Below are 26792 nucleotides of genomic sequence, written 5' to 3' on the forward strand. Positions count from 1 at the left end.
CTATGGGTTAGCCTTGAGAGAAGTGCGCTGCAGTTCAATTGTCCACATTTTGGACACAAACATGAATCTAACAGCGGAAAGCCACAGAATCCCTTTGAGTGATGGTAACAGTATTCCACTCCTGGGACTGGGCACCTATGGGGACCCTCAAACGGTGAGGAAAATATCACGTAGTCTCTGTATTTCTAGATTTAGATTGCTGTGTTTGATTCCCCGTTTATGCGAGGCTTGTTTACCTTTAGTGATTTGAGTTTCACTGAGAAGTACACACTGTGGCTGTAGCTTAAAAAAATCAAATAAAATGTATATTTTCTGTGAATTTTTTTAAAGACACCCAGAGGCACTGCATTGGACTGTGTCAAGCTGGCCATAGATGTGGGCTACAGGCACTTTGATGGGGCGTTGATATATTTCAATGAGCATGAAGTGGGTCAAGCCATTAGGGAGAAGATAGCTGATGGAACCGTTAGAAGAGAGGACATCTTTTACTGCGGAAAGGTAATATTTGTTAGCTTTTGTTTAATCAACTTTCATTCCTATAAACCTATAAGAACTAATCATGTTATTGCAATGGTCTGTTGCCTGGATGTTCAGGTTGTTTAAATTGTTTTTTAAATTTAGCAATGTTATTTTTCTCAGCTCTGGAATACCTTCCATCCACCAGAGTTGGTGAGACCAGCCTTAGAGAAGACATTGAAAGCCTTAAAACTGGACTATGTGGATCTCTACATCATTGAGCTTCCAATGGCCTTCAAGGTTTCTAAAAAATAATTTTACTAATTTTTACAGCAAAGTATTTTTAATTATTTATGCAAAATTAGATAATAGGGGTTCAAACACAAGAGCTGCATAGCAAATACTTCAAATCTGGCCGTTGCCACATTACACACATTAGAATCAGATAAGATTATGTAGACAGGTGTTTGGTTAAGATTGGGTACCTGGAATCAGTATGTTTCTTTGTTTAAGCGTTTTGACCATGAACACATTGTGTCACCTTAGGTCACTATAAATTATATGCTTAAATAACCACTTTTAATGCAAAGTATTTAATTATGCATATATTTTAGCCTGGAAAGGCCTTTTATCCAAAGGATCAAGATGGAAACTACATCTACCACCACACAGATCTCTGTGCAACATGGGAGGTGAGCTCTATTAAAACAATGGTCATACTATGTAAAGTCTTTGCATGTCTACTGCTCATCTCTAATATAATATCACTATGAAATTAAAAATCTGTTGTTTTGTTATGTAAATTGAAATACTTTTTTACATTTGTATTAGCAGCTTGCATGAGAATATGCTTTTCCTCCACATGTCAAGCTAAGCATGACTTCATTGCAGGGCTTGAATGAATGAATCCCGATCAGCACATCAAGGATTTCATTCTTCATGTAGTTATGTTATCATAGGCAGAAAATATTAAAATCAACGAGCAGAACTTAACACAACCTTTGTAGCGACATCATAAAGCCGTCACTACAAATGAAATCTAACGATTGAGCTCTTGAGCCACCTCTAAGTTCTTTATACTTTGATTTTAGGAGCCAGACTTCCATGTGATGTTTAAGAGGTCTTGAGAACCAGTTCTCCAAGCTATTATTCTTAAGTCATTGGGTGGTTTTCATTTCTGCATTTCGGCCAGTGGTGTCGGGGATTCTGTCAAAAAGTGGAATGTAGAACCGAATGGTTATCACTCATTGATTGGCCTTCCGTGACCCCAGATCACAATGTTATTGAAGCAGTGTTGGATCATCTTGACAGAATGGAACAAAATGCAGTCAACACTGAAAGAAGAGCTTTGAATATCCTTCTAGCAGCCTGGAGAACTATTCTTGAAGACTACTTAAAGGAGTTGCAGACTGTGTTAAAGAATAAAATTGGGCATGTCTAATAAACTTTCAAGCTTGTTAGAATTCTAAAAACTCTATTTTGTTATATGTATAATTTTATATTTTGGTTAGTCTGCACCTATTTTCCATTTTGCAAAATATTTCTTTAAAAGGGAGATGGCTCACGACTTTTGTATTTGCATTTGTACTGCATGCATCTAATAAAATATTAGGTAGGCATTGTTTTATCTTATTCAAGTGTTCTTACATGTTAATACTGGTCAGAGTGTTTTTTTTCTGCAGCACATTACTCTCAAGGACAGTGTCATAAACAGTTTTTTTTCCTTGTGTGTTGTATTTTTCTTGGCTATCTCAGTTAGCCTGTAAAGATTACTACTATCAATCTTTGATAAGATATTAATATTTTCTTCTGTCAGGCTTTAGAGGCTTGCAAAGATGCTGGACTGGTTAAGTCCCTGGGAGTCTCCAACTTCAATCGCAGGCAGCTGGAGCTGCTTCTGAATAAACCTGGTCTCAAACACAAACCCGTATCCAACCAGGTGATCCCAGTTTGTTTCCTGACCCCTAATGACATCTCAATGAGGGTAGTTTACAAAGTAAAAAAGTACTGTACGGCATACATTAGTATTCTGGGTTTTTAATATGAAGGCATTTCTAAAATAGACTCTCTGCCAAAAAATAGTCAAACACTATGCTGAAATACATTTTCTTTCATTAATCTAGATTAAATGGAATAGATTTTACTTTTGATTCCCATCCAGTTTCCTTCCTACTTGTAAGACTGAGCCCTGTCATCTTTTTCCCTTCTTCTTATTTACCTTTAGGTCGAATGCCACCCATATTTCACACAACCAAAACTTCTGGAGTACTGTCGTCACAATGACATCGTGATTGTTGGCTATTGCCCAATTGGCTCCTCCAGAGATGCATCTTGGTAGGTTTGAAAATATATACACTTATGTAGGCTGGTGTGAGGTCATTGTGATTTTATCCCCCTGTTACTGCATTAATGTGAGACTGCAAAAATAAAAACAAATTATTGTTGTTACCAAACCCTCAACGTGACCCTAAGCAGAATTCATTTGGTAAATGACATGGTGCATATTTAACTGTGTCTCTTTCATAGGGTGAATTTGAAATGTCCTCCTCTGCTGGACGATGAGGTGCTTGTATCCATTGGGAAAAAATACAACAAAAGTAGTGCCCAGGTGGCCCTGCGCTTCAACATACAGAGAGGAGTTGTAGTGATCCCAAAGAGCTTCAACCCTGAGCGGATCAAACATAACTTCCAGGTACTGTACCAACATTTTTAACTCTATGTGCACGTAAAGTCAAAGTTATGGTACCATTGCTGCCCGGTTTTAACTCTTACATGCATTTTTGGTTATATTTGACCATTTTGACATTGGAGAACAGTAAATATACCCAAAATGCCACCTTTCTGGCCTGAAATTTGATGATGTTCCCTAAAATGACCCAAAATTAAAACTATTTTAAAATGTTAAACTTTTGAGCAGGTACTACAAGTTTTTGTAGGGTGATGCGCAGCCCGCATCCTCAACTCTGCTGTTTAAGCCCCAAATGCATTTTCCTTACACATGTGGCACATTCAAGGGGAAATAAACAGGCCTTGCAACAGTGTGAGATTTATTGCCAAGAAGCATTGTTACAACAAACAAATAATCCACCAAACACAAATATCCGTAGGTTTTGCAACAAGTTTAGTTATAAGTGTAATTATATTATTAGCCTACACTGACTGGTGCTTGTGCTTTGCACCTGTAAACAAAAGTAAGCATTATGTAAGAAAATAATCGAACAATAAACTAATTAGGACCCATTTTGTCTGAGCTAAGTGAAATTAAAAAGAGATTGAAACAGGGATCAAAAGAGGGATTAGAGGTCATAAGATTATAAAGTCACCTGATCTGCCATTTCAGTAAATGTAAGAAATGTGCAAATGCTGCACAGGCAATGCTTTGAATGCTCAGACTATTTTGCAATAAGCAAGTTTTTTACTCTAAGTTTAAAATAATATTGAATTCACAAAGACATGAGGACAGCCTTTAATGTTTGTAGTGATTATACATGGTTATGCAATAAATCCAACCAGTTCCAGAATGGTTTTGCCATTTTCACCTTTAATAAAATCTCATGAAATCGTTATCGCTATTATTTTCATGTGTAAAGTAAATCAGGGCACGAGATTGTGCATAATATTTATTTTTCTCCCTGCTCTTTGAAACATTAATTAAAAATTAATCCCCCATTAATGTCAGCTAGACTATTTATACACTCTAAATAGATGTGTAGTTCAGACTTTGTTGAATGAACAGTTGAATGAATGAAATAATGAATGGATGAATTTAAACAGAAGCAAATTATTTTTTTCAGATATTTGATTTTTCACTGACTGAGGAAGAAATGAAAGCCATTGAAGCACTGAACAAAAATATTCGGTTTGTTGAGTTGCTGATGTAAGTACAAGCTTTGACAGACAAATATCTAAACATTTTTTTGTTGTATAATGCATGAACCAAATCCTCGATATTAATGGTAGTAAACACTTTTTTTTTTTAAACTCAGGTGGAGTGATCATCCGGAGTACCCCTTTCATGATGAATACTGACCTTTGTAACTTTTACATGATGTACTTGATTTTTAAGAAAGGTGGAATAAATAACAGAGAAATAAAAGTTCACACATTTGTTGAACCAGCTTAGTTTAGCTTGCTACCAGTTTGGTACATTTTCACTCTAAACACTAGAGGTCTCTAGCTCACAGTGGATTAAAAGAAGTCTAACAGGCCCATAATTCATTGTTAATTTCACCAGCATAAACAGCAGCTGCATTTAAGACTAAGATCTTGAGCTATCCTTCATTTCTTTAGATTTGCATCCAAGGAGACAGACATTTTTTTCAAATTTTTTAAAGTGGTCTTGAGCAATAGTTCTCCAAACTTTCTGCAGGTCTTTCAAAGTTTTTCTTTGGATATTGGATAATTGAAAATCATTTTAGTCCAGTACCATTTTCACAGGAATGTATCTTTGGGCACTTTGTTACTAGTAGCCTGTCACAAAAATTCATGATTTGTTTGTGTATTTGAAAAATGCCAGTGATAGCACAATACAATAGTACTAACGACAAAAAATGAAATACTATTTTTGCACCAATACAATGATAGCCAAAGAGCTATTGGCAAAACATTTGGCATTTCTCACCATGCCGTGCGCTGTGTCCTTAGAAAATCTGAGGAAACTGGGTGAGGAGAGGACAAAAGAAAAACCAGGCCTAAAAAAACTATTGGCAGCAAAAATCTGTCTAAAAGTCATGTCTTCACGAATAGGAAAATATCAAGCAAATGCCCGACATAAGACCTGAGAGATGCATCTGGCCCTTCAGTTTTTATCAAGTCTCATCAAAAATGTTCTCAGTGGAAGAGCGGCTGTCAAAAAGCCATTCTTATCAATCAGAATCAGAATTAGCATACTTTATTAATCCCTAAGGAAATTATGTGGGTGCAGTTGCTCCAGTACAGTAACAGAAACAATACAATATGTTACAGATTTAAGAAATAGCACAATATATACAAATCACTTAATATTAAATTATCAAGGATCAAGGACTGACAAAGATGAATAATAAATATCAAGGATTGACAGAGGTGATTATAAATTAAACTCAACCAACTATGTGATTGTTGTGGTTGTGTGAGTGAGCCGTGGTGTGTAAAATGCTTTGAGTGCTCAAGAGGAAAAGCACTATAAGAACCAATCCAATGACCATTAACTGAAAATCAGTGGCAACATTTATTATAGAGTGAAGAATACACTTTATATTGTAGGGTAGAACCTACAATAATACATAGAGAGAAAAACCCAGCAATCATATGACCCCCTTTGAACAAGTACTTTGGCCCAGTGAGGGGCGGCCATCTGCCGTGACCAGTTGGGGCGAGAGAAGGAAAACAGGATAAAAGACATGCTGTGGGAGAGAGTCAGAGATTAATAACAAGTATGATTCAATGCAGAGAGGTCTGTTAATACATAGCGAGTGAGAAAGGTGACTGAAGAAGAAATACATGCATCATGGGAATCCCCCAGCAGCCTACACCTATTGTAGCATAACTAAGGGAGGATTCACGGTCACCTGATCCAGCTCTAACTATATACTTTAGCAAAAAGGAAAGTTTTAAGCCTAATCTTAAAAGTAGAAATAGTGTCTGTCTCCCAAATCCAAACTGGAAGCTGGTTCCACAGAAGAAAACTGAAGGCTCTGCCTCCCATTCTACTTTAAAATACTCTAGGAACAACAAGTAGGCCTGCAGAGCGAGAGCAAAGTGCTCTAATAGGGTGAAATGGTACTACAAGGTCATTAAGAGATGGGGCCTGATTATTTAATACCTTGTATGTAAGTAGCAGGATTTTGAATTCAATTGTGGATTTGACAGGAAGCCAATGAAGGGAAGCCAATATAGGAGAAATGTACTCTCTCTTTCTAGTCCCTGTCAGTAGTCATTGTAAACATGTACACAGGAGGTCATTAGAGAGATACAGCAGTGAGCGTGTACAGTCATCTGTATTACATCGTGGAAGTTCTGTCATGGTTTTGAGGTGCATTTCAGAAATGGTGTTAGGGAGCTTGTCAAAATGACTGTCAGGGCACTAAAAGTATATCTGGATAGAAAAACACACACTATGACACCTTAAGAAATAGTACATACATATTTGTTTTGTCGTCTTCTTCCCAAATCTGATTTCTATGTTCTATTAGCCTCCCCAAAGCCCTCAATTATTGAAGCAGCATGAGATCATGAGATATTGACAGAGAACAGAATAAGCCCACAACCAAAGAAGATCTTTTAATGCCCCTCAAGATGCCTATAGAACTATTCCTGCGGACTACTTTTGCAGGAAAGTGTGCCTAAGGTGATCATTCCCAATATTGACTTTCATGCTTGTCAGAACTGTACAAAGTCTGTTAAGCTCTATGACCTTATGTACTGTTTTTGCATGTATCTTTGCAATTTTCAACAAGTCTCTGCAACAGTTTCGCAGGAAAGTATTTTAAGAGGAGGGGTGGCTCAAGACATTTTTAAAGTACACTAGTACACTTTATACAACAGATTGGAGATGGATAGGCTGAGGAGTAGCTCAATTCTTCTTAGGCAGGCCTTCTTGTAGGGTGTATGCGACTCAAGGAGGCCTGATTAAAAAAAGAAATTACATCAGAAATTATGCTTGGGCGGGGCTTTTCCCACTTGTGGGTATTTTCCATTCAACGGTTATTTAGAATTAAAGAATATGTAAAAGAACCGGAGGCATATTTCAGGGCATGTCTGCACAGGTTTTTCTCTCCCCGTCACGTTTTTATTCAGTAAAGTCCTTTGTGTTATAACGGAATAGGATGTCGGGCCACTATGGCAACATGTTTTCTTAAGTTTGAGGTTTTCAGTTGTTGTGTTACTTATGTCCTTATCATACTCCAGAAAATATAGCAGTATTTTAATTTAACTAAAAAGGTATCAAGTAAGTGTGATACAAAGACCAAGATCATTTTTATCCATGAATGGAGGGAACTGTACAGCTCCTGGGAAAGAACACTGTTGTCTATAAGATTATAATTTTCTCGTTGCAGTTCCTCCTCTGCAAGTTAACAAACTAACACATTTTCATGTTGAAGGTTCCAGTGTAGTGTTTTGGACAATGATCGGTGGGTTATCCAAAAAACTTAAAACCATTTTAAACCTAGCCACTCATTTTGAGAGGCTTAAAACTAGTGAGACAAAATGATATAATTTCAATATATGATGGGGTATTTTGTTGTTTTTTTATACCTTGATGAAAATCATTATTTTAAAACACATGGAAGTCACCAACTGCTATGTTTGCTCCCTTGCTCTGCTGCAGCCACTTTGATCTTCGCATTCACCTTTATTCACCATTAAAATCATGGATGAGGCAAGAGTTGTCTGTCAAACATTGATGTGAATTGCCTAATAATGTCTGTCTTGTTGCTTTAGAGAGGGTAAATGAGTTCATTTGGATCAATTGGAATTACAGTTGTGGGTATTTTATGACTGGCCTAATGCTTCTTGGAAAAAAAGCGTTTTTGTAAATAGCTATATAACATCTTTTTTTAACCTTAACCGACACATTTTAAGGTCGCCCAATCCAGTCAAACTACTGTGGATTAGATTTTAACCTATAGTCTCAGCAAGCATTAAACAAGATGTGTTTACACATATGGTTTAACCAGCACACTTCTGTTTGATCTGTGGAGACCAGATGGACCCTGGAGAATGCACAGAGCAAGCTTGTTACAGGTAACAAAAACTAAACTAAAAACTAAAACGTTGTATAAAAAAACATTTTGAATTAATGAAAATATATATTAAAGTTACACTTCTGAAAAAAAGAAAACTAACTGAAATGATTTTGTGAGATTGAAAAATGAACAAAACTGACATTAGATTTAAAATATACCGAGGATATATCATTTGTTGATTATTTGTTTTGCTTTATTTTATTATTTACATGAAATAAAAAATAAAGCCTATATATAGAATTCCAACCTGTAAGAACTCTGGCACAGGGGATAATCAGAGTTGTGATTTGTGGCTACACACTTAAGGGAGCAGCAGAAAAAGATGAGGAAACGCAGCCCATTGCTGAGCTCTCCAGTGTCTTTTACCTGGTTTTGCTTGTCTACACATGTTGCTACAGAAGCGTATGAAGTAGTTGTAATAATTTAAAGCAGTGGTTCCACCTTGGTGAAGGTCAGAGTTGCATTTTTATCTATGGAAAGGGGCCCTATGGGCGACAAAAAAGCTTAGAAACCACCGATACCTGTCTGTACGTGTTAACAGCAGTTAAACTATTTTTTTAGACGAGTTTTTGAACTTCTAAGTTTCTCTTCTGTGTTTTCCTCTGTTTGTCTGACTACTTTACATACTCTGTATTTTTCTTTTTTGATGTAACTTTGAAAAAACTTTACTTACAATGCAATGCTCATATTTGCAACTTTTCAGATGCCCTGTGTGTTCAGTTTGTCACAGTAGAGGAAACTAAAGGGAATCACAGATGGCTTCATTTGTATGGATAATGCATACGTTTTAAAACGATGGAACAGTGGGGGAACAAAGGAGATGGAGTTTAGTGGGTTGGTGGGGGTGGGGGTGGAGTTAAGAACATCTTAACTCTGTCCTTAAATCTGTCTCCACCTCCACACAGATCCTCTGCATTGTGACCTTATAACAAATGCCTTGAACTAGACCGATCTGGACCCCTGTGGTGGGAAAAAAAAATCTGAATGGGCTTCTGGGACTGTGAAGAAGGATTGAGGGAATAAAGCCTCCTTTTTCGTGGTCTGAATTAATGGTGTTTTTGGAGCCGGGACTTCATGAAGCAGGATGGATATTTTAATTCCCAGGAGTAGAAAAATACTGAAGAGAGACAGCAGAAACAACTAGAACGATTCGTTTGAGCAGATGATTCAAAGTTGCACATTCTAAGCATGATGCATTTCTGCATACCAGCCCCAGTAACAAACATGACTGAACATGTGTGCTGATGGTCCACATAGTCCAACCAGTGTCTCCACCGTACTAGTTGCTCTCAGAACAGACCCTGGGAGAATGTGCGCGTCAAAAGGTTACGTAATTATCCCACCACGGTAAGACAGCACAGACCTCTAGTGTGCAGTGGGGAGTTGGTGTGTGTGCATTTCAGTCTGGGGGTGTCTGAATAGAAATGGATGGCAGAGAATGTGTGTGCGTGTGTGTCTGTGTGTGTGTGTGTGTGGTGTGTGCGCGCGCGCTTATGGGGCAAAGCAGAGGGAAAATCACTCAGCTTCACCAAAGTTTCCAATTTCTCAGTTCTCCGCCCCCTTCACTATATAACAAGCGTGTTATATAGTGAAACCTGAAGCGGCAGCAGAGCTCCATATGATCTGCTCTCTCCTGGAAACTGTCACACTTTAACACTATGAAAGGTGAGTAGCTTTGATTATTAAACACTTTATATTGTTCTGGGTTCACAGATGAAAAAAATAAGTGAAGTCATTGCTCCAGAAAGCTTCAAACTTATTTGGTACAGAAGCTTAGTGAAAGCTCTTGGGACACTTAGTTTATTAACCTGATCTCTGCAATAGTTCTCGATTTGTCCATGAAGTGCTGCTGTGCAAAAAGACAAAAACAAAAAAACATACTAACATTTTTTCAGCAAGCCGTTTCCTTCATTGTCTGCAGTTATTAGTTCTGTTCATTAAAAAGAAAGCCTGCAAAACCTGATTAAATGCACTTCTCATCTAAAGCAAGAGCTTTTAATTAAAACGCAATTCTTATTAACTAGCTGTGCTTTTCATTGCATTGTGTCTATCAAGCATTAATTTTTTTCTTAGATGTAACACCAAAAATTACAAAATGTCAGAAAAACTGATTGATTAGCTCAAAGGCTAAGCTTATTCATTTATCTCTGAGACGACTTCTCGTGCAGTATTTAACTGATGGCCGATAAATCCAGTGTCCACATACAAGCAATGCAACTTACAACGTGTGATTTTAGAGTAGATGGCGTGAGACGATTTGATATAGTGACGACAGGAAATATACACAGCTGGCCGACAGTGTGGTGTTCAGTATTAAAACGTGATGATGAAAACAAAGTGTGAGGAAAATAGCCTTGAGAAATCTCCGTGCTGTTGGTTCTTGGCATCTCACAGTCAAATAATGACCGGGGCTCCTCTTCCTAACACGTGCACTCAGAGCAAGTTGCACATAATGAGGCTCCGACCGTTAGCTAACAGCAGTGTGCGGTTATTTCGTAATGGATCTCTTCCGAGAACAGGTTATGGCAGGTGTCGTGCCAAGGTAGTTATCCCCGACAGAATTTGTTTCCAATGCGTCGGGAGCGCGCACTGGACAGGGAGCGCGGATCCAGTTGACTCCTCTACCATTCCAACCAAGCAGGCGTGGAAACTGATATGCTTTAATGAAAAAGTGAAAGATGAGTGTCGTTACATAACCGTTCAGTTTGTAGCTTGCAGCAGAAAACGTTACATTCAGTGTTCTTACGTGGTGTCGGAATTGATTATTCATCAACCCGAGAACTTGTTGCCTAATTACAGGATAATCGCAACTGTGTAAACTTAGTCTGATTGTTGGACATCGATGGAAGTTATGTCTGCTGGAACCAAAACTACACCTTTCTGAGTACATCACTGAACACAACCGTTTTAGTCTTGTAAAACACAACCTAACTAAGCTGTAGAGGGAGGAAAAATAACCCGTTGATTGTGAAATAACTTTGCCATAGATCAAGTTGTTGAGTTTTCTTCCAGCCTATCTGAGTGATAACAGATTTTTTTTAATACATTACTGTTTACAGTCCCAGTGAACTTAGAGCAGGGGATGTCAAACATAGTCAGAATCGATCGGCAAAGACTGCAATCCGGCCTGCTGAATGGGTTTACAAAATATTAAAGAAGGTATAAATATTGGAAACTTAACTTAAAAAAAAAACTTTACAGTTTTCACTGCTGATAAAGACCTACCCTACAGCCATTCATTATGCACCAATGTTCAGTTCAGTAATAGATAAACAATTAAATGACAGAAAAATTGCTATATTTCACTGTCTACTATAGAAACGTCCGTTTTATGAATATGGGACAGTCAGTGAGCTGCTGGAACCTTTTCTGTAATTTTACACATGTATCATGTAGAGAAACTGAGATGTGCTGCCAAAATTGTAATTGTAAATTGTAAAAATTTCATTATTTCATAATCTCAGGGATTAAATGTGGAAAGTGTAGTTTCACTCTTTGAGCCCAATTAAGATCAAATATCCAAAAGGCTGATTCTGTTCATCTGAACGTAGTGTTTTCAGTGGGAGGAACGCTTCGGCACTCATCCAAGTGACTTCTTCAGTCTCAGCTGACTGCAGGTTTTCACAACCTTATAAACAGTACATTTGCACAATGACTTAAACTAGGCCACTGATCAATGGTCTTTGATCAATGGTTGTTGATCAGTGGTCATGACAATTTGCACGTCAATGATCAAGTTGTGCACAACCATTACAAGTAAACTTTTTAACTTCTTTCCACAGGCTAATTTCCTTATAGATTTACAGTATTTACGTTCACAGTGTTACCCACTCAAAATTAAGTCAGTCTGATTTTGGATTTGAAAATAATAGCCCTGTGAATTCACCTATATGGTCAGAGGGCCCGGTGGCGCCTGTGTCCGGCAGCCTCGCCTCTGTCAGTGCACCCCAGGGCAGCTGTGGCTACAATGTAGCTTGCCATCACCAGTGTGTGAATGTGTGTGTGAATGGGTGGATGACTGGATATGTAAAGCGCTTTGGGGTCCTTAGGGACTAGTAAAGCGCTATATAAATACAGGCCATTTGCATTAAAAGACAACTTTGGGTGGATCAACTGAATGTAGTGTAAAGCGCTTTGGGGTCCTATGGACTAGAAAAGCGCTATACAAATGCAGGCCATTTACCATTTTATATGTGAATATTTTTTGACTCAGTTCAGAATCCTATTATAAGGACACAAAACCCAGATCTTATAATATAGCCCTACTTATCAGGCAACATTTTGAATACTAAAAATTTAGTTTACAATAATTATTTACCGACTTTGATGTATTTACAATACAGCACTGGACCACAAAGTCAGCCTAACCTTCAGTCAGTCGGCCAGTCATTCAGTAGCTCAGTCTGTCGGTCACTCAGTGGTTCAGTCAGCCCATTATGTTTCAGAAAGAGGAAATGTTGGCTCCGTTTCCTAGGAAGAAGGTCCTTTTTGCCTCCATGAGCTTGTTCCCAGTTTTGGCACATTTTCTCACAGTGTGCCTCTTCTCTGATGTCCTGTATTGAACGTGTGTGAATACCTACTATTTCAGCAAGGAAAGGCTATTGTAAGTTCGATCTTTTAGAGCCTATTAAAATTATGCTTTTTGAAGTGAGGCACTTGGCCCACAGAGAAACTGTGAAAAGGGGAGGTAAACTGTGATCTGGCTGCAAGGCCACTCCACTTTTGTTGAACTGAGCCTTCATTCCCACCAAGTAGCTTCCGAAAACAAGAGCTCTATTTTTTACCTCGGCCACAATTTGGCTCTGCCGCTGAGATTTTGGCTCCTAAAGTGGTTCTAACCTCCATCCCTATGTACACATCACATACAAAGTCACTTTTGTGCTCCACCTCTGCCCTTTATCAGCAGGAGCGAATTCCTGAAGATGGCTTCACACAAGGCTTTGTGATAAATGAACCTTCTATCCCCCGTGCTGTTTTCAGAAGTAAACATAGAAAACATGGAGAAACTACTCCTGTTAAACTAGGTCACACTACATGTAACTTGTGTTTGTGTGGATGTTTGGGGTGAAAAAAGAATTGGTACATTTTTGTAATCGGATTAGTGTGAGCGTGTTTCCTGCAGAAGGATGCAGGACTGCAGCAGTGACCATAATGTGTTCCAGAGAGAGGAAAAAGGGGTAACAGACGGACTGTGAGAAGCCTGTTAATGCAACCTGACAGGAGTGAGCACAGTCAGTGAGCTGTCTGTTTCCTCCATAGAGAGAAATTCTTTCAGTAGTGCTGGCCCCAAAACAGGGTTTGGCAGAGGTCCTGACCAACTTCTAATGTGGTCACATAACCTCAAGTAATTGCTGACCTCATTCAACGCACAAAAAAGATGGCATACATTTTTGGCTTTTGTAAATACAATAATAGATGGCACATCATATAAATGTTCACCAAGAACTACCCAAGGTCCTGAAATTGCTTAATCTCCTGTTGAGGTTGTTGGTGCATTATCCTGAATGCAAACATTTTCACGGATAAAAATGCAGAAACAAATCTCAGTCAGAATTGTTGCAGCTGCGTATCATCACAAATGTATGGAAACACTTTTTATGAAGCAATCAAACGTGTTAATTTTATAGAAAAAAAAGTTCAGTCTGTACGAACTGCTGTCATGGTTGAATTGAAATGAGAGTGACTGGGACAAATAATGCATGACGTTTTTCAGCAATCTACCTTTAAGCTCTACTGAAATTGGACAAGCCATAAATGCCTTCTGAATGAAAGCTTTATTCTCTGCCTTTAAAACAAATCCTGACACTATGTTATGTTCAATTTCTTAGGTCAATCAAACGATATGGAAAACACGTCCAAGGTGGAAGCTTCTAATGGGCACAGCAGGCCGCTGGACATTGTACCCAGTACAGAGGAGAAGATGACAGAAAGGGGACAATGGGGCAACAAGGTTGAGTTTATTCTGTCCGTGGCAGGAGAAATTATTGGCCTTGGGAATGTCTGGCGTTTTCCTTACCTTTGTTATAAGAATGGAGGAGGTGAGTGTCGCCAATGAACGTTTTTTGCTCGTTACCTCGTTATCTTGAGATATCTTTAGTTTATTTTTGCATTTACATAGTCATACACTGCATCAGGGTCTGGTGGCAAGATTACAGCCACAAGACACTTCAGATTAGTAGATGTAGTAGACTTTATGCATCATTTCCTTTCCTTTGGAAAGAGTAGTCTACCTAGCATGCAAATTAAACTGATAAACTGCAAGTGCTTTGCTTGAAAGTTGGATTAATTATAATTTTTTATAATTACTATCGTATGCATTAGCGTTGAAAGAAAAAAAATACATGAGCTAACGTGTGAAATTCCAAGACAATCAATAAAATAGTGAATAAGTAGGCCAGGCTTGTTAAATCCTTTAAAAATATGAAGAATGAGCCAATTCATGCTTAACTTCTAGCAAAATAACTTTGGAGCAGGATGTTTTACTAGAAACTTTTTTGCAACCTTACCTTGCAGTATGTGTACAATAACTTCAAGATGCAGCAGTCCTAACTGCACCACATTGCTCAAGGACATGTTGAAAACAACTTAGTCAACTTTTCCTTCAATCTGTGTGTGTACAGGTGCCTTTTTTATACCATACCTCATCTTCTTGTTTGCTTGTGGGATCCCTGTCTTCTTCCTGGAGACAGCGTTGGGTCAGTATACCAGTGAGGGAGGCATTACCTGCTGGAGGAAAATCTGCCCTTTGTTTGAAGGTAATCAACTTGTTTTCCCAAGAAATCATTTAATGGATATTTTATGGTGTTAACAGTACCATACATGGATACATTTGTCTAATTCACGTGTTAAATGTAAATATGTCTGCAGCAGCTGCCTGTGAACTACAGAGTATTCCTAACAAAAATGTAGAACAACACTGAAAAAAGATACAGTACAAAGTAAATGGATATAGGGGATTGCAAGTTGTGCAGGGTCGAGTGAAGGAAACAGTCATGTAACTGAAACTTTTTCCTTACTTGGCGATCGTGGCTCAAGAGTTGGGAGTTTGCCTTGTAATCGGAAGGTTGCCGGTTCGAGCCCCGGTATGTAAAGCGCTTTGGGGTCCTTAGGGACTAGTAAAGCGCTATATAAATACAGGCCATTTACTTGAACTGACAACTTTGGGTGGATCACATCAGACACAGCACAATTAGCTTCAGTGGAGCTTTAGTGTTTACAGGCTGCTGTTAACAAGTGATAAAAACAGATTCAGTACATCTCCAGCTGTGCTTCGACTAGTACATGTCACAAGAATGTGACAATATTAAAGTACGCCTCTGTGGAACTAAACAATACATTTGCACAGTTACCTGACTGTATGTTGGTTCAGCGACAGGTACTGCGGAAAAATAATGACCTAACTGGCCTGACCAATCAAGTCAAAGGATTGGTAATAGTGGTATTTTATTGCTTATCACCAAAAGCGTGTTTTCTGTTTCAGGCCTGGGTTATGGCAGCCAGGTAATTGTTGCTCTGCTGAACATCTACTACATTATTGTGTTAGCCTGGGCCATCTTCTTTCTGTTCCACTCCTTCACCTGGGATCTGCCCTGGGCATCCTGCAACAATAGCTGGAACACAAGTAAGACAAAGATTTTGTATCTCTGTTTATCATGTAAACTTAAGAAAATTCTTATTGGTGTTTATGACTTTGCTGTCCACATAGGGTAAATTTCTTTAATGGCCATATTCTAACACAATACATAAATACAATATTCAAGTATCTTACACTGTCACTATGAACAATAATGGAAGAGCATCTTTTTATTCTCAATAGACAAAAGCAGCAAATGTGACCTACACACAGTGTCATCCATGTCGGGCAGTTTGGATTGGTTGAAAAGCCCTCTCTGTAGGCTGTCTATAGATAAATACATATATAAATGAACACAATTGTGATACAATAAACTGAGAAAAAGGGATGCTGATCATTTTTATGTTGGTTAAGATCATAGAAACCAGCCAATTATAATACCTCATTGAATTTCTGTGATTGGTCATTTCTGTCATACAATTTTTTGTATTCAAGTGTAGACAACCTGTCATACACAATATGCAACATTTCAGAACAGTTAATATCCATGTAAACCACAGGAGGAGTGGAAGGGGCAGACTCTTTGTTCTTCTTGTCACTGACAGTTCTTTGGCATCTGTATCTGTATGTTTGGAGTCACTGCCAACTGAATTACGATGTTTAAGAATTTTAGCATGTGAAGTGCCGAAAAATTTTGCCGGTGCTGCAGATACTATTGGTGTAATCTTTAATCAAGGATACCTAGGTCAGCATCTCTAAAGGTCTCTAAAGACTACTTTTAGGCATGCAGATAAAACGTCCTTTTGTGATTTTTTTCTCATATTTTTGAATAAAGGGAGTGAATGCTGCAGGAAAACTGTTTCTGTCTGTCTCAGTGTCGGTACTTGTTTGTCTTGCCTGTGTGTAACTTGGAAACCTTGGAGAACGCTTGGATTTCTTCACAGGATTGAATGTCTTTTTGTCTGTCCTTCATTCAAGATTCCTGTATGCCATTGCAGAAGGGGAATACCTCCATCAATCACCATGAGAACACCACCTCTCCTGTCATTGAGTTCTGGGAGTAAGTGTCCTTTTGTTTGACCATGTCCTCAAATGACCTTACATACCAACAGATTTACTAAACAAAAAATTTCTTCTAGAGGTTTGGATTAAATTAGGTCAAACTACTTGTTCAAAGTTGTCTTATTTTTGTTTCTCTCCGCTTTTTAACTCTTAGCTTCTGGTTCCTAAGGGTTTGTATCAGTACATTAGGTATGATAATTAGTTTTTCTCCTGTGCGTATGTTTTCGATTTAGGCGCAGAGTACTGAGAATATCTTCCGGTATTGACCACATTGGTTCTCTGAACTGGGATCTGGCTCTGTGTCTTGCCTTTGCATGGGTAATCTGTTACTTCTGTGTATGGAAGGGAGTGAAATCCACAGGCAAGGTAAAAAAAGAAAAATAATAATAATAAACCCTCCCGTGCTAAACATTCACAGTTAGAACAGCATCTGTGTTATTGATGTGCACCATTAAATACCAATCTTCTGCCAGTCTTTTGTTGTTTGTAATAAATGAAAAACAAAGATTTGCGTTTAACCAAACTCATATAATGAAAATCTGCACTGCTTAGATAGATAGATATTCTACTTTTTTTCATATTTGAAATTTTTGCAGACTAAAGAAGTCACATTTTGAAAAAAAAAAGAGAGAAAATAACACGTTTAATTGAAATCAAAAAAATAGAATGGTAGGAATTGTTATAAAAGATGTTAGAATCACAAGAAAATGTTGTTTCCTTCCAGGTAGTTTACTTCACAGCTACTTTTCCGTATGTAATGCTCCTGGTTCTCCTGATCAGAGGAGTAACACTGCCAGGCGCCTCCATTGGAATCCACTTCTACCTTTACCCCGACATCAATCGACTGTCTGACCCCCAAGTAAGTTAAAAAAAACAATACACTTGTGCTGAGGTGGTGAACAGTGGTTCACCTTGTCAAATAAAATATGTCCAGGCATGCAGATCAAATCTGGGAAACACAGCCTTTCATCTGTTCCACTAGACAAGTACTGACTGATCCATCTGCTAATTTGGCAAGACTGTGGCATCTGAGAGACAAGCTAATAAAATTTGGGTTAAGGAGAGAAACTTGATATAAACTGACTTAAAACCTGCTCACAATGCAGAGGTCCCCAGTCAAAGTCCAGCATCCTAAGAATCTATGAAAAATAAAAGAAGTAGGGTGAGGGTTAGTGAGTGTCAGAGCCACAATGCAGGATTAAACAACAGAGTATCTGTGAATATATTAAGAAGATGACTTTGAGTTCCAGCTGCTGGCAACCAAGCATATATAGAGATGGTTAACAAGAAGCATAAAATGTAGTTGTGATAGACGTGACAATTACAGCATACAGCAACATCAGGAAGAAGAAACACGAGAAAATAGACAAGTACCAGAGCCTGAAGGAACAACTGGAACAGATATGGAATATAAGGCCAAAGCATTTCCAGTAGTTACAGGAACATTAAGAGCTGTAACCCCAAAACTGGAAGAACAGCTTCAACAGATTCCAGGCTCAACATCAGAGAGTCCTGGGAAGAGCGAAGATATTGTGCAGAACCTTCAACTCCCAGACCTTTCGTAGACGGTTGGCCTGATCATGTACTTAATGGTTCACTGTGAGACTGGCAGCTTTTAACACCAAAAATTTCTAAACATATGTACTGAATCATCTTTAACGTTTTTGTTGTATTGTACATTTGTAATTTCTTGGAAAGTCACCACTGTTTACGAGAAATTGTCAGCATGACTGTTTGATCCATCCCATAGGCAAAGATGTGATTTCAGGTTCAGATAGATTTTCACTGCTTTGCCTTTTTGCTCTTAAGAAAAGCTTTTCAGATTTGTCAAAAGCAAACACCGGATAAAGCACTTAAGATTTTGAATTGAGTGCACTGTTACTTTGTGTTGTTCACTTTTATGGCCTCATAAAGTCACTAGCCACATTGGGGTGGTTGCTCAAAAAAAGCAAAAAGGAACATAACAGCAAGCTCAGTATCGAGCAGCACAATTAAAACAATAAAGCTTTGAAGGCTGTTACTGAATGGCCAAATTTGCATTCTATGTTTAGAATTTGACTTTATGTACTCATCCATCCACCTAAAGCTAACACAGTTACTCCACCCATCATCCTGTCTATCTGAAAAAAAGAGATAGAAAATATGTTTCTCTTGGCATTGAGACATTACCAAATTGAGAAAAGTTTCCCTTTTTAGCTTCACGCAGAAGACTGACACACTTAAGGACTAGCTGGAGGATCATTGAACAGCTAAAAGATAAAGCCAGTTATTGTAGGTTTATGACAGGGGTGGGCAATTCCAGGCCTCGAGGGCCGGTGTCCTGCAGGTTTCTATATCTCACCTTGGGTCAACACACCTGAATCACATGATTAGTTCATTACCAGGCCTCTGGAGAACTTCAGGACATGTTGAGGAGCTAATTTAGCCATTTAAATCAGCTGTGTTGGTCCAAGGACACATCTAAAACCTGCAGGGACACCAGCCCTCGAGGCCTGGAGTTGCCCACCCCTGGTTTATGATGAGGGACTGAATCCTGTCTCATTTTTGTGCCTTTAAACTAACTAAACAACTGGTTGCTTTAAACCGTTTTAACAATCACATGAGAGTGGGTTGGGAATATGGGTGGTAACAAGGACACTTGCAATTTCCTTTGTGCTTGCTTTTGTTTGAATTCCAAACACTCGCCCCACCCCTCCTTCATTGTCCTTTAGAGAATGAACACAAGCCACGTGTATACAGTCCTAGACAAGGCTGAGTGTAAAGCGTTTAAGAGTTCAAAATATCTGCCTTTGGTTGTAATGATGTGTCCAGAGTTACTGTCAGTCAGATCTTCAGTCCCGGCTGCCAGCTACCTTGAAAAATGCCTCAGTGCAGTGGGAGCATTTTACCAGAAAAGCAATTAGAAAGAGAAATCTCATTTACATGTTGAAGTGTGAGTGAGTGTTCCAAGAGTGCTCTGCTTTGTGCCTTAGATGTGGAAATGGCTTTACTAGGAAGCTCATGTCAGGGTTGTGGGGTGAGAAGAGATTTCAGAGATAGTAGCAGTACTTTTCTAGACTTTTTTCAAAATTTAAAAGGGACATGGGAGGTTTCGAAGACTGAGTTCACTATTTGCATTTTTGGGTGTGGTGCTGCCGTTGTGCAAAACAATCTTATCTTACCCTGATCACACAGTGATCTGGTGGGGCTGTATCTGGCCTTTTGTCCAGTGTCAACTGCTCCTGCAAACTGGATAAGAGGGCAAAGAGAATTTTATGGGTGGGTGTTAAAGGTTTCTTTTAATTCGAAGCAGAAGAAAGAAACAAAATAACAGCGAATGTAGTTCTTGCTTAATGTTATGGATTGAAGTCTGTTTCCAAACATTCAAACTGGACTGAGCCTTTCAGGAACACAGAAATATGCAAACCAAAATAATGTGTAAACTTGTCTGTATTTTCTTTGGTTGTCAAGGACATCGGATTATTCTGTTGGAAATATATTCTCTTATGGTCATCCCATTTTTTTCATACAGGGTAGGTTTGGTTAGATTGGGTTTTTTCCTTAATAAATTAAATCATCATTTGAAAACTGCGCTTTGTAATATTAAACTGTATTTGATCGTCTGAAACATGAAAATATGACAAATATTAAAATCAAAAACAAGAAAGAAATGATGAAGGGGAAAATATTTTTCACAACACCGTAGAAAGCTGATAAACATTCGTTTTTTCTTTTTCTGTCTGAGTTTATCCTTTTTTTTTTTTAAAGGGTCTTTAAAAATGTATTTCTTTCCTCATCTGGTTTCATTTCTGTTCAAAGGTATGGATGGATGCTGGAACTCAGATCTTTTTCTCATTCGCCATCTGTCTTGGCTGCCTCACTGCCCTAGGAAGCTACAACAAATATAACAACAACTGCTACAGGTAATGACTCTCTCTCTCTCTCCGTCTTTTGTCCAGTGACAAAAGACGCTTTACACTCATATATATATATATGTGAGCATATCAAGTAATTCTGTTCCATGTAATGTCAGTAATATTTTCAACAATTTATTTTCAGTGACTATATTCTTGTTGTGCTGTTTGCAGGGATTGTGTGGCCCTCTGTTTCCTTAACAGTGGTACCAGTTTTGTTGCGGGCTTTGCCATCTTCTCCATCCTGGGCTTCATGTCCAACGAGCAAAATGTGCCCATCTCAGAAGTGGCTGAATCTGGTTTGTAGTTCTTATATTATATAGATAGATAGATAGATAGATAGATAGATAGATAGATAGATAGATAGATAGATAGATAGATAGATAGATAGATAGATAGATAGATAAGATAGGTTTGTACATCAAGGTCCATGCCAGGGGTTGAGAAACCAGTAAATACTGATGTGGGTAGTGGAACAAAGCTAATATGGACAAGCACTTGCAATGTGGAATTGATGTAAAGCTACTAATCCAACTGAGAGGTCATATGCAATACATGGGAGTGCAATAGCGTTTGTAGCAGTTGAAGACAGCTACTATTGAAGGTGAAGATCCAGAGCCTATAGCACAGTGGGAGGTATCCAACATATAATAGCAGGATGTAAGATGCAAGTTGATGCAGTATATCCCAGCTGGGATAGTGTACAGGGACATCTGTGCACAATATAGACTAGATGTCCCCAAGTCCCGATAGGAGACACTACCAAGGAGAAAAGGTCCTGTGTTGCAGCCTTTGAGTTCCAGCTGCTGGCAACCAACCAGATGTAGTGGTAATCAACAGGCACAACATCAAAGGGTCTCCGTCCAGAAGAGCAAAGTCCTAGGAAAAGCTTAGATACTGTGCAGAACCTCCAACTCCCAGGCGGTTTGTAGAGGGCCCGAGTTTGAGGAACACACAGAGCTTTCATGTATCCATATAGATGTATATATAAAGATACGGTGTATTGATCAGTACTGCAGGATGTTTATTGGGTGTGAATCAATGCATGGCAGAATACAATTTTCTAAAGCGCAGACAGTTGAACTGAACATGTCAGTATTATATCAAAATATGTGCTTGATTGAAAAGAGAAACACAAATTCTAACTTCAGTGGGATTTCTGTGTACGACAGGTCCAGGTTTAGCCTTCATTGCCTATCCTCGAGCTGTGACCATGATGCCTTTTTCCCCTCTGTGGGCCTGCTTCTTCTTCATTATGATTGTATTTCTAGGACTGGACAGCCAGGTGAGGCCAGCATGTAGCAAAATAACCCACACAAGAACACATACAAAAAGAAAATTCAAATAATAGTCATATGAACACAATCCCAACTAGTAGCCTTTGTACAGCTCTGCTATTTTTCCTCAGTTGCTCAGTACCTTTTTATTAACAGCTGGTCTGTGCACATGCATACACAAATGCAGTACACAACATCAAAAAGTACGCACATCTCATAACTTTGGCTTTTTTCCTGATTAGTTTGTATGTGTGGAGAGCCTGGTCACAGCCGTGGTGGATATGTATCCTTCCGTCTTCCGCCGTAAAAACCGCAGGGAACTCTTCATCCTGGCAGTAGCAATAGTATCCTTCTTCCTGGGCCTCATCATGCTGACAGAGGTTAGTTTGTGCAATTCTTTCAGTTTTAATACATACATAATTTCAAAGTGATACTGAGCATAAATGCTACCAATCCATGGTCTTGTGAATTTAAGTGAAGTACTTACTGGGGCATTTTGTTTGGGTTTTTTTTTTTTATGATTTTTTTCCTAAGTCAGACTGTCGCCAAGCAGTCTGCCAAACTCATTTAAAGTGCCTGAGTTCACCTACTGTAGCTTCTCTTTAGCAACCTATTAAAATTCCTTCATATCCAGTCACTTGGCACAAATCATGCTGTGACACAGCCAACTGTGAATAACTTTTGTTGTTGGCAAATTGTTTCCACTTTAGTAAAATCCAAGCACATAATGGATAAATGACCTGAAAGCAATATTTTGCGTCATGCAGGTTGTGTTTCATTTGTTTTATCTTACACTTGTGAACTCATGTCTGTCTGTCTGTCTGTCTGTCTGTACCCACAGGGAGGCATGTATGTCTTCCAACTCTTTGACTACTATGCAGCCAGTGGGATGTGCCTGCTCTTCGTAGCCATTTTTCAGACAGTTTGCATCGGTTGGGTTTATGGTGAGTTTGTTATTTAAGACTGTGGGAACTTAAAAATGCTCAGTGCTTAATTTGCTAATAGAGACCATCCATAAAATGAAAGGTGTAGATTGATGGTTTCAGTTCAAAGGAATTAAAGAAATGATCATTACTAGTTGAAAATAACTGCAACTTGTTTTATTAAAATAATAGTGTGCTGGGGTTTTTAAGCTCTCTACTGGTCAGGGTGAATCTTGACACTGATCCAACTTTCCTCTGACCACAGGGGCAGATCGCTTCTATGATAACATTGAGGATATGATTGGCTATCGCCCCGGCCCTGCCATTAAATACTGCTGGCTTTTCTTCACTCCTGCAACATGCTTTGTGAGTTTTGCTTTATTAACAGTTCTCTTCTGAAAGTAGAGCAACCTCTGCTGGTCAAAATTAGAAATACATGTCAATAAAACTGGACTAATATCTTAAGATGATACCAAAATTATACAGTCAAAGTATTCACTGGTGTATTAAATGTCAGTTATTTATCAGTGTTATCATACTTTCACACAGGGAACCTTTGCCTTTGCCTTAATCAAGTACTCACCTTTGAAGTACAACAATGATTATGTGTACCCGTTGTGGGCGGATGGGATCGGCTGGATCCTGGCTCTGTCCTCCATGCTTTGCATACCCCTTTGTATGGCATTCAAACTGTACAATACCCCAGGAACACTGAGAGAAGTAAGTCCGAAACTGTTTGGATTTTTCTGTGCATATGAAAAAACTGGCACCTTAAAGATTGAACCACAGAAACAAAACCAGTCAGATTCGTCATAATTCAGTATTTTTGAATGAACAATAGTTCAATTTGTTTGCTTCTTTGTTACAGAAGTATGTATACATATCTCAAGAGCATTTCCTTTTTGCTTTACTTTGAAAAAGTTCTGGATCATCCGTTCACTATTTCTATTGTCTGAAATTGGCAGCTGCCATAGAATTCATCACAATATTTGAATATATTTATTTATATACACCGTTATTTTAAGTGAATAAAGGGAACTTCTATCTTCTGTTGGTTAAGGTATTCACCAAATAAGAATATTGTTCCAGGTTTTCAGCAGGAAAACATTGTAACTTACCATGCCCCCACCTTCCCAAAACCATGTCCCAAATGCAGACACAAGCAAGCAGGTAAATGAGCAAGAGTACCTTTTAATGAGTTTACAGATAAATGACAACTAGTCCTGCAGGCAGAGATGAAAGGAATCCATTGCAAATCCCACTGAGATCATTCCAGCAGGCAACAAGATGAATCCAAAGAGGTGGTAATACGGAAAATCCAAATAACTGGGTGAAATGAAATGATGGCACAGAGAGAGAGGGAGAGAAACAAGACACACAGAGTTCAAGTTTCAAAATCATAATGAATGTCTTTAAGTTAAAAAAAGGTTTATTAGAAATTGAAGAACAATCGATCAGTTTGTCAGACATCATATCACTGACATGCTTTGTTTTTTAATCAATTTTCTGTTCACAGCGTTTTGTTCTTCTAAGCACTCCTTCCACTGAGTTACCAAAGACAAAGCAGGAGCAGGAGGCACTCCATGCCATCTTTGCAGCAGACGGTGAAAGCCTCCATCAGAAAGCACCTCCCTCTCGAGATGGCTACGTCCCTGTTGGTGAAAAGGAGTCTCATTGCTAGAAGTTTGAGGATTGGAATCGGAGTCTATTTAGAGGTCAGTTGTCACTGTGAGGCTCTCAGTGACTGGCCCCATCACTGTTCTCTCTGTATTACCTCACAAGATAAGCTGGTGAAAACAGACATGTATGCAGACTTTTACAGTCTGCTCACCTGCTATTGGCTGCTGGAACTTTCTTCTTTGCATGTTGTCTTCAGTACACAGTGTTGTGCAAATATCCTGAGCTGCCCTTCATTTCTTTATATTTTGCTAGCAAAATGTGAAATGGGTGCAGTGATCTACTGAAACATGCAACCATACATGGTAATAGAGCATGTGAGGCAAAAAGTAACCTTTTAGTTCTCCAGGCTTCCAGAAGGATATTTAGATGTTCTTTGGCTGTTGGCTGTCTTTTGTTCCATTCTCTGTTAAGATGATCCCACACTGCCTCAGTAATGTTGCCTATGTGGAGGCCAATCCTTGACTATTAGTGTTCCACTGTGTGTTTTTCTGTCCAGGTACATTTTTACTGTATTGACAGTGTGTTTGGGATTACTACTAATCAGACATGTTCAAGATTGTATTACATGGTGGGTGAAAATTTGATAGTACTTTTTTGCTTTCATAATTCCATCATTTTTGACAAGATTCCCAGTACCGATGATTGAAATGCAGACCCATACCATGCTCCTTCTTTTTTGGCCACTTGTTCTGTTTCCTCAAATTTTTTAAGTACAAATTGCACACCATTCTAAGCTATGCTAGGTTTCCACGTAATAGGTTTTTAGGAATCACCTTGTTGGTGCAAAAATACTCTTTCTATGACAATACTGTTTTTGCAACAGGCAGCTAGTAAAGTGCCTAAAGATACTATTCAAAGTGAATTTTTCGCTAAGTTGTCTGTTGCGTGTAGACACAACACCGGTTAATACCTGGAGTTGGGCAACTTAGGTTTTTGCAAATAATTCACAGGTCAGTGTTAAACAGGTCATATATAAAAAAAAACATTCCTTCAAAAATAGTCAGGTCTAAGAATTGGGATGAATGAATGAAAAAGCAAACCATCTTCAGAAAGCCTGGAGATCAACCGCTAAAAAAATCAACAGTATAAAGAAACGATGGGGTGACTCAAGACTTTTGCACAGTACTGTACCATATGATGGCAACAGCAACATTACGCAAAGATTTACTTCCGTTATTTGAAAGTGGGTTGACATCTCATTTGCCTGTGGCAGAGTAACGTGACAATGTAAACACTGTTGTTACACAGTGGCAAAGAATTTACATTTGACTGTCTGCTTTCTAAGGAAGCATTTTCTTCTGTTGTGGACATCTCTAATGTTCAGTGAATCTCATTCTGGCTGCTTCATTAAATTTAACAGCCGTCTGCTGCAGACTGAGTGCAGGAAAGTGTCACATGATCGCACAGCTCACAAACCCCTCTGGGCTTAAATTAATCTGCTTAATGTATACAGAGGAGAACCACATTGTTTATCCACCAACAGTTGAGGTGTTCTCTCAGGATTGGTAAAAAAAAAAAGTCACAAAAAACATTACTACACAAGGTGTTTTAGTAACCAATGCTTCAGGATACAAAGACTGGTTACATTTCTACAGATCAACCCACTTAAACTCTGTTTGTTTATTTTTATCTTAACACTGTTTGTACCATTTTAAAGGCTTCTCTGTATAATTTTGGTCTGCTTTGGGCACTGCAGATTTGTATTGATGTTTTATATTAAATGTTTATGTTAAATGTTCAGATTCTTGACATGGATTTAATTTAGTCTTGTTTTAATGTGCCTTATGTCTAATTCTGGGAATGTATGAAATAAAGTTAAAAGGTACCCAAAGCAAAGGGACAGTTGATCCACTTAGATTATATCAGAAGTGAGTTCCAATGCAGGAGATTCATTCCAAAAAAGAAGAAGAAGAAGAAGCTTGTTATCTCTTTCTGCTGTATCGCAATGAACTTCAGCCTGTGTTTCTTTTTCTTTACATGTTGAAATGAATATATGATCACTGATTTTGGAGCATGAACACTTTTTGTTATAAGATTTTATACACTAAAACACTTTTTTTTAAATGAATGAATACAAATACCTTCATTTGGAACATATATTTCTACTACATGTGTATATTTTGTGGGACATCTTCAGTGAATTTGTGTTGACCTTGATTACAAATAAATGTTTTACATTTTAGCAATTGTGTATGTGATGC

At 38.4% G+C, this 26792-nt stretch overlaps 2 protein-coding genes across 2 annotated transcripts; both read left to right on the plus strand.

The window, feature by feature from the left end:
• Positions 1-13: 13 nt before the first annotated feature.
• On the plus strand, positions 14-4545 carry LOC102209046 (3-oxo-5-beta-steroid 4-dehydrogenase). Its single transcript, XM_005728207.1, has 9 exons — positions 14-154; positions 331-498; positions 640-756; positions 1071-1148; positions 2273-2395; positions 2681-2790; positions 2983-3148; positions 4251-4333; positions 4443-4545. Exons 1-9 carry the CDS (start codon positions 62-64, stop codon positions 4483-4485), a joined length of 981 nt encoding a protein of 326 aa, XP_005728264.1. The 5' UTR covers positions 14-61; the 3' UTR covers positions 4486-4545.
• A 5244-nt stretch (positions 4546-9789) lies between these two features.
• Positions 9790-25654, plus strand: slc6a13 (solute carrier family 6 member 13). The gene is made up of 15 exons (XM_005728209.1): positions 9790-9848; positions 14012-14221; positions 14804-14938; positions 15664-15804; positions 16735-16816; positions 17052-17184; positions 17543-17677; positions 20617-20720; positions 20886-21010; positions 21884-21996; positions 22231-22368; positions 22830-22932; positions 23177-23277; positions 23461-23631; positions 24428-25654. Exons 1-15 carry the CDS (start codon positions 9842-9844, stop codon positions 24590-24592), a joined length of 1863 nt encoding a protein of 620 aa, XP_005728266.1. The 5' UTR covers positions 9790-9841; the 3' UTR covers positions 24593-25654.
• The last annotated feature ends 1138 nt before the right edge of the window (positions 25655-26792 follow it).

The sequence above is a fragment of the Pundamilia nyererei genome, unplaced genomic scaffold, assembly GCF_000239375.1.
Source record: "Pundamilia nyererei isolate P.nyererei 1_Seehausen unplaced genomic scaffold, PunNye1.0 scaffold00027, whole genome shotgun sequence".
NCBI lineage: Eukaryota > Metazoa > Chordata > Actinopteri > Cichliformes > Cichlidae > Pundamilia > Pundamilia nyererei.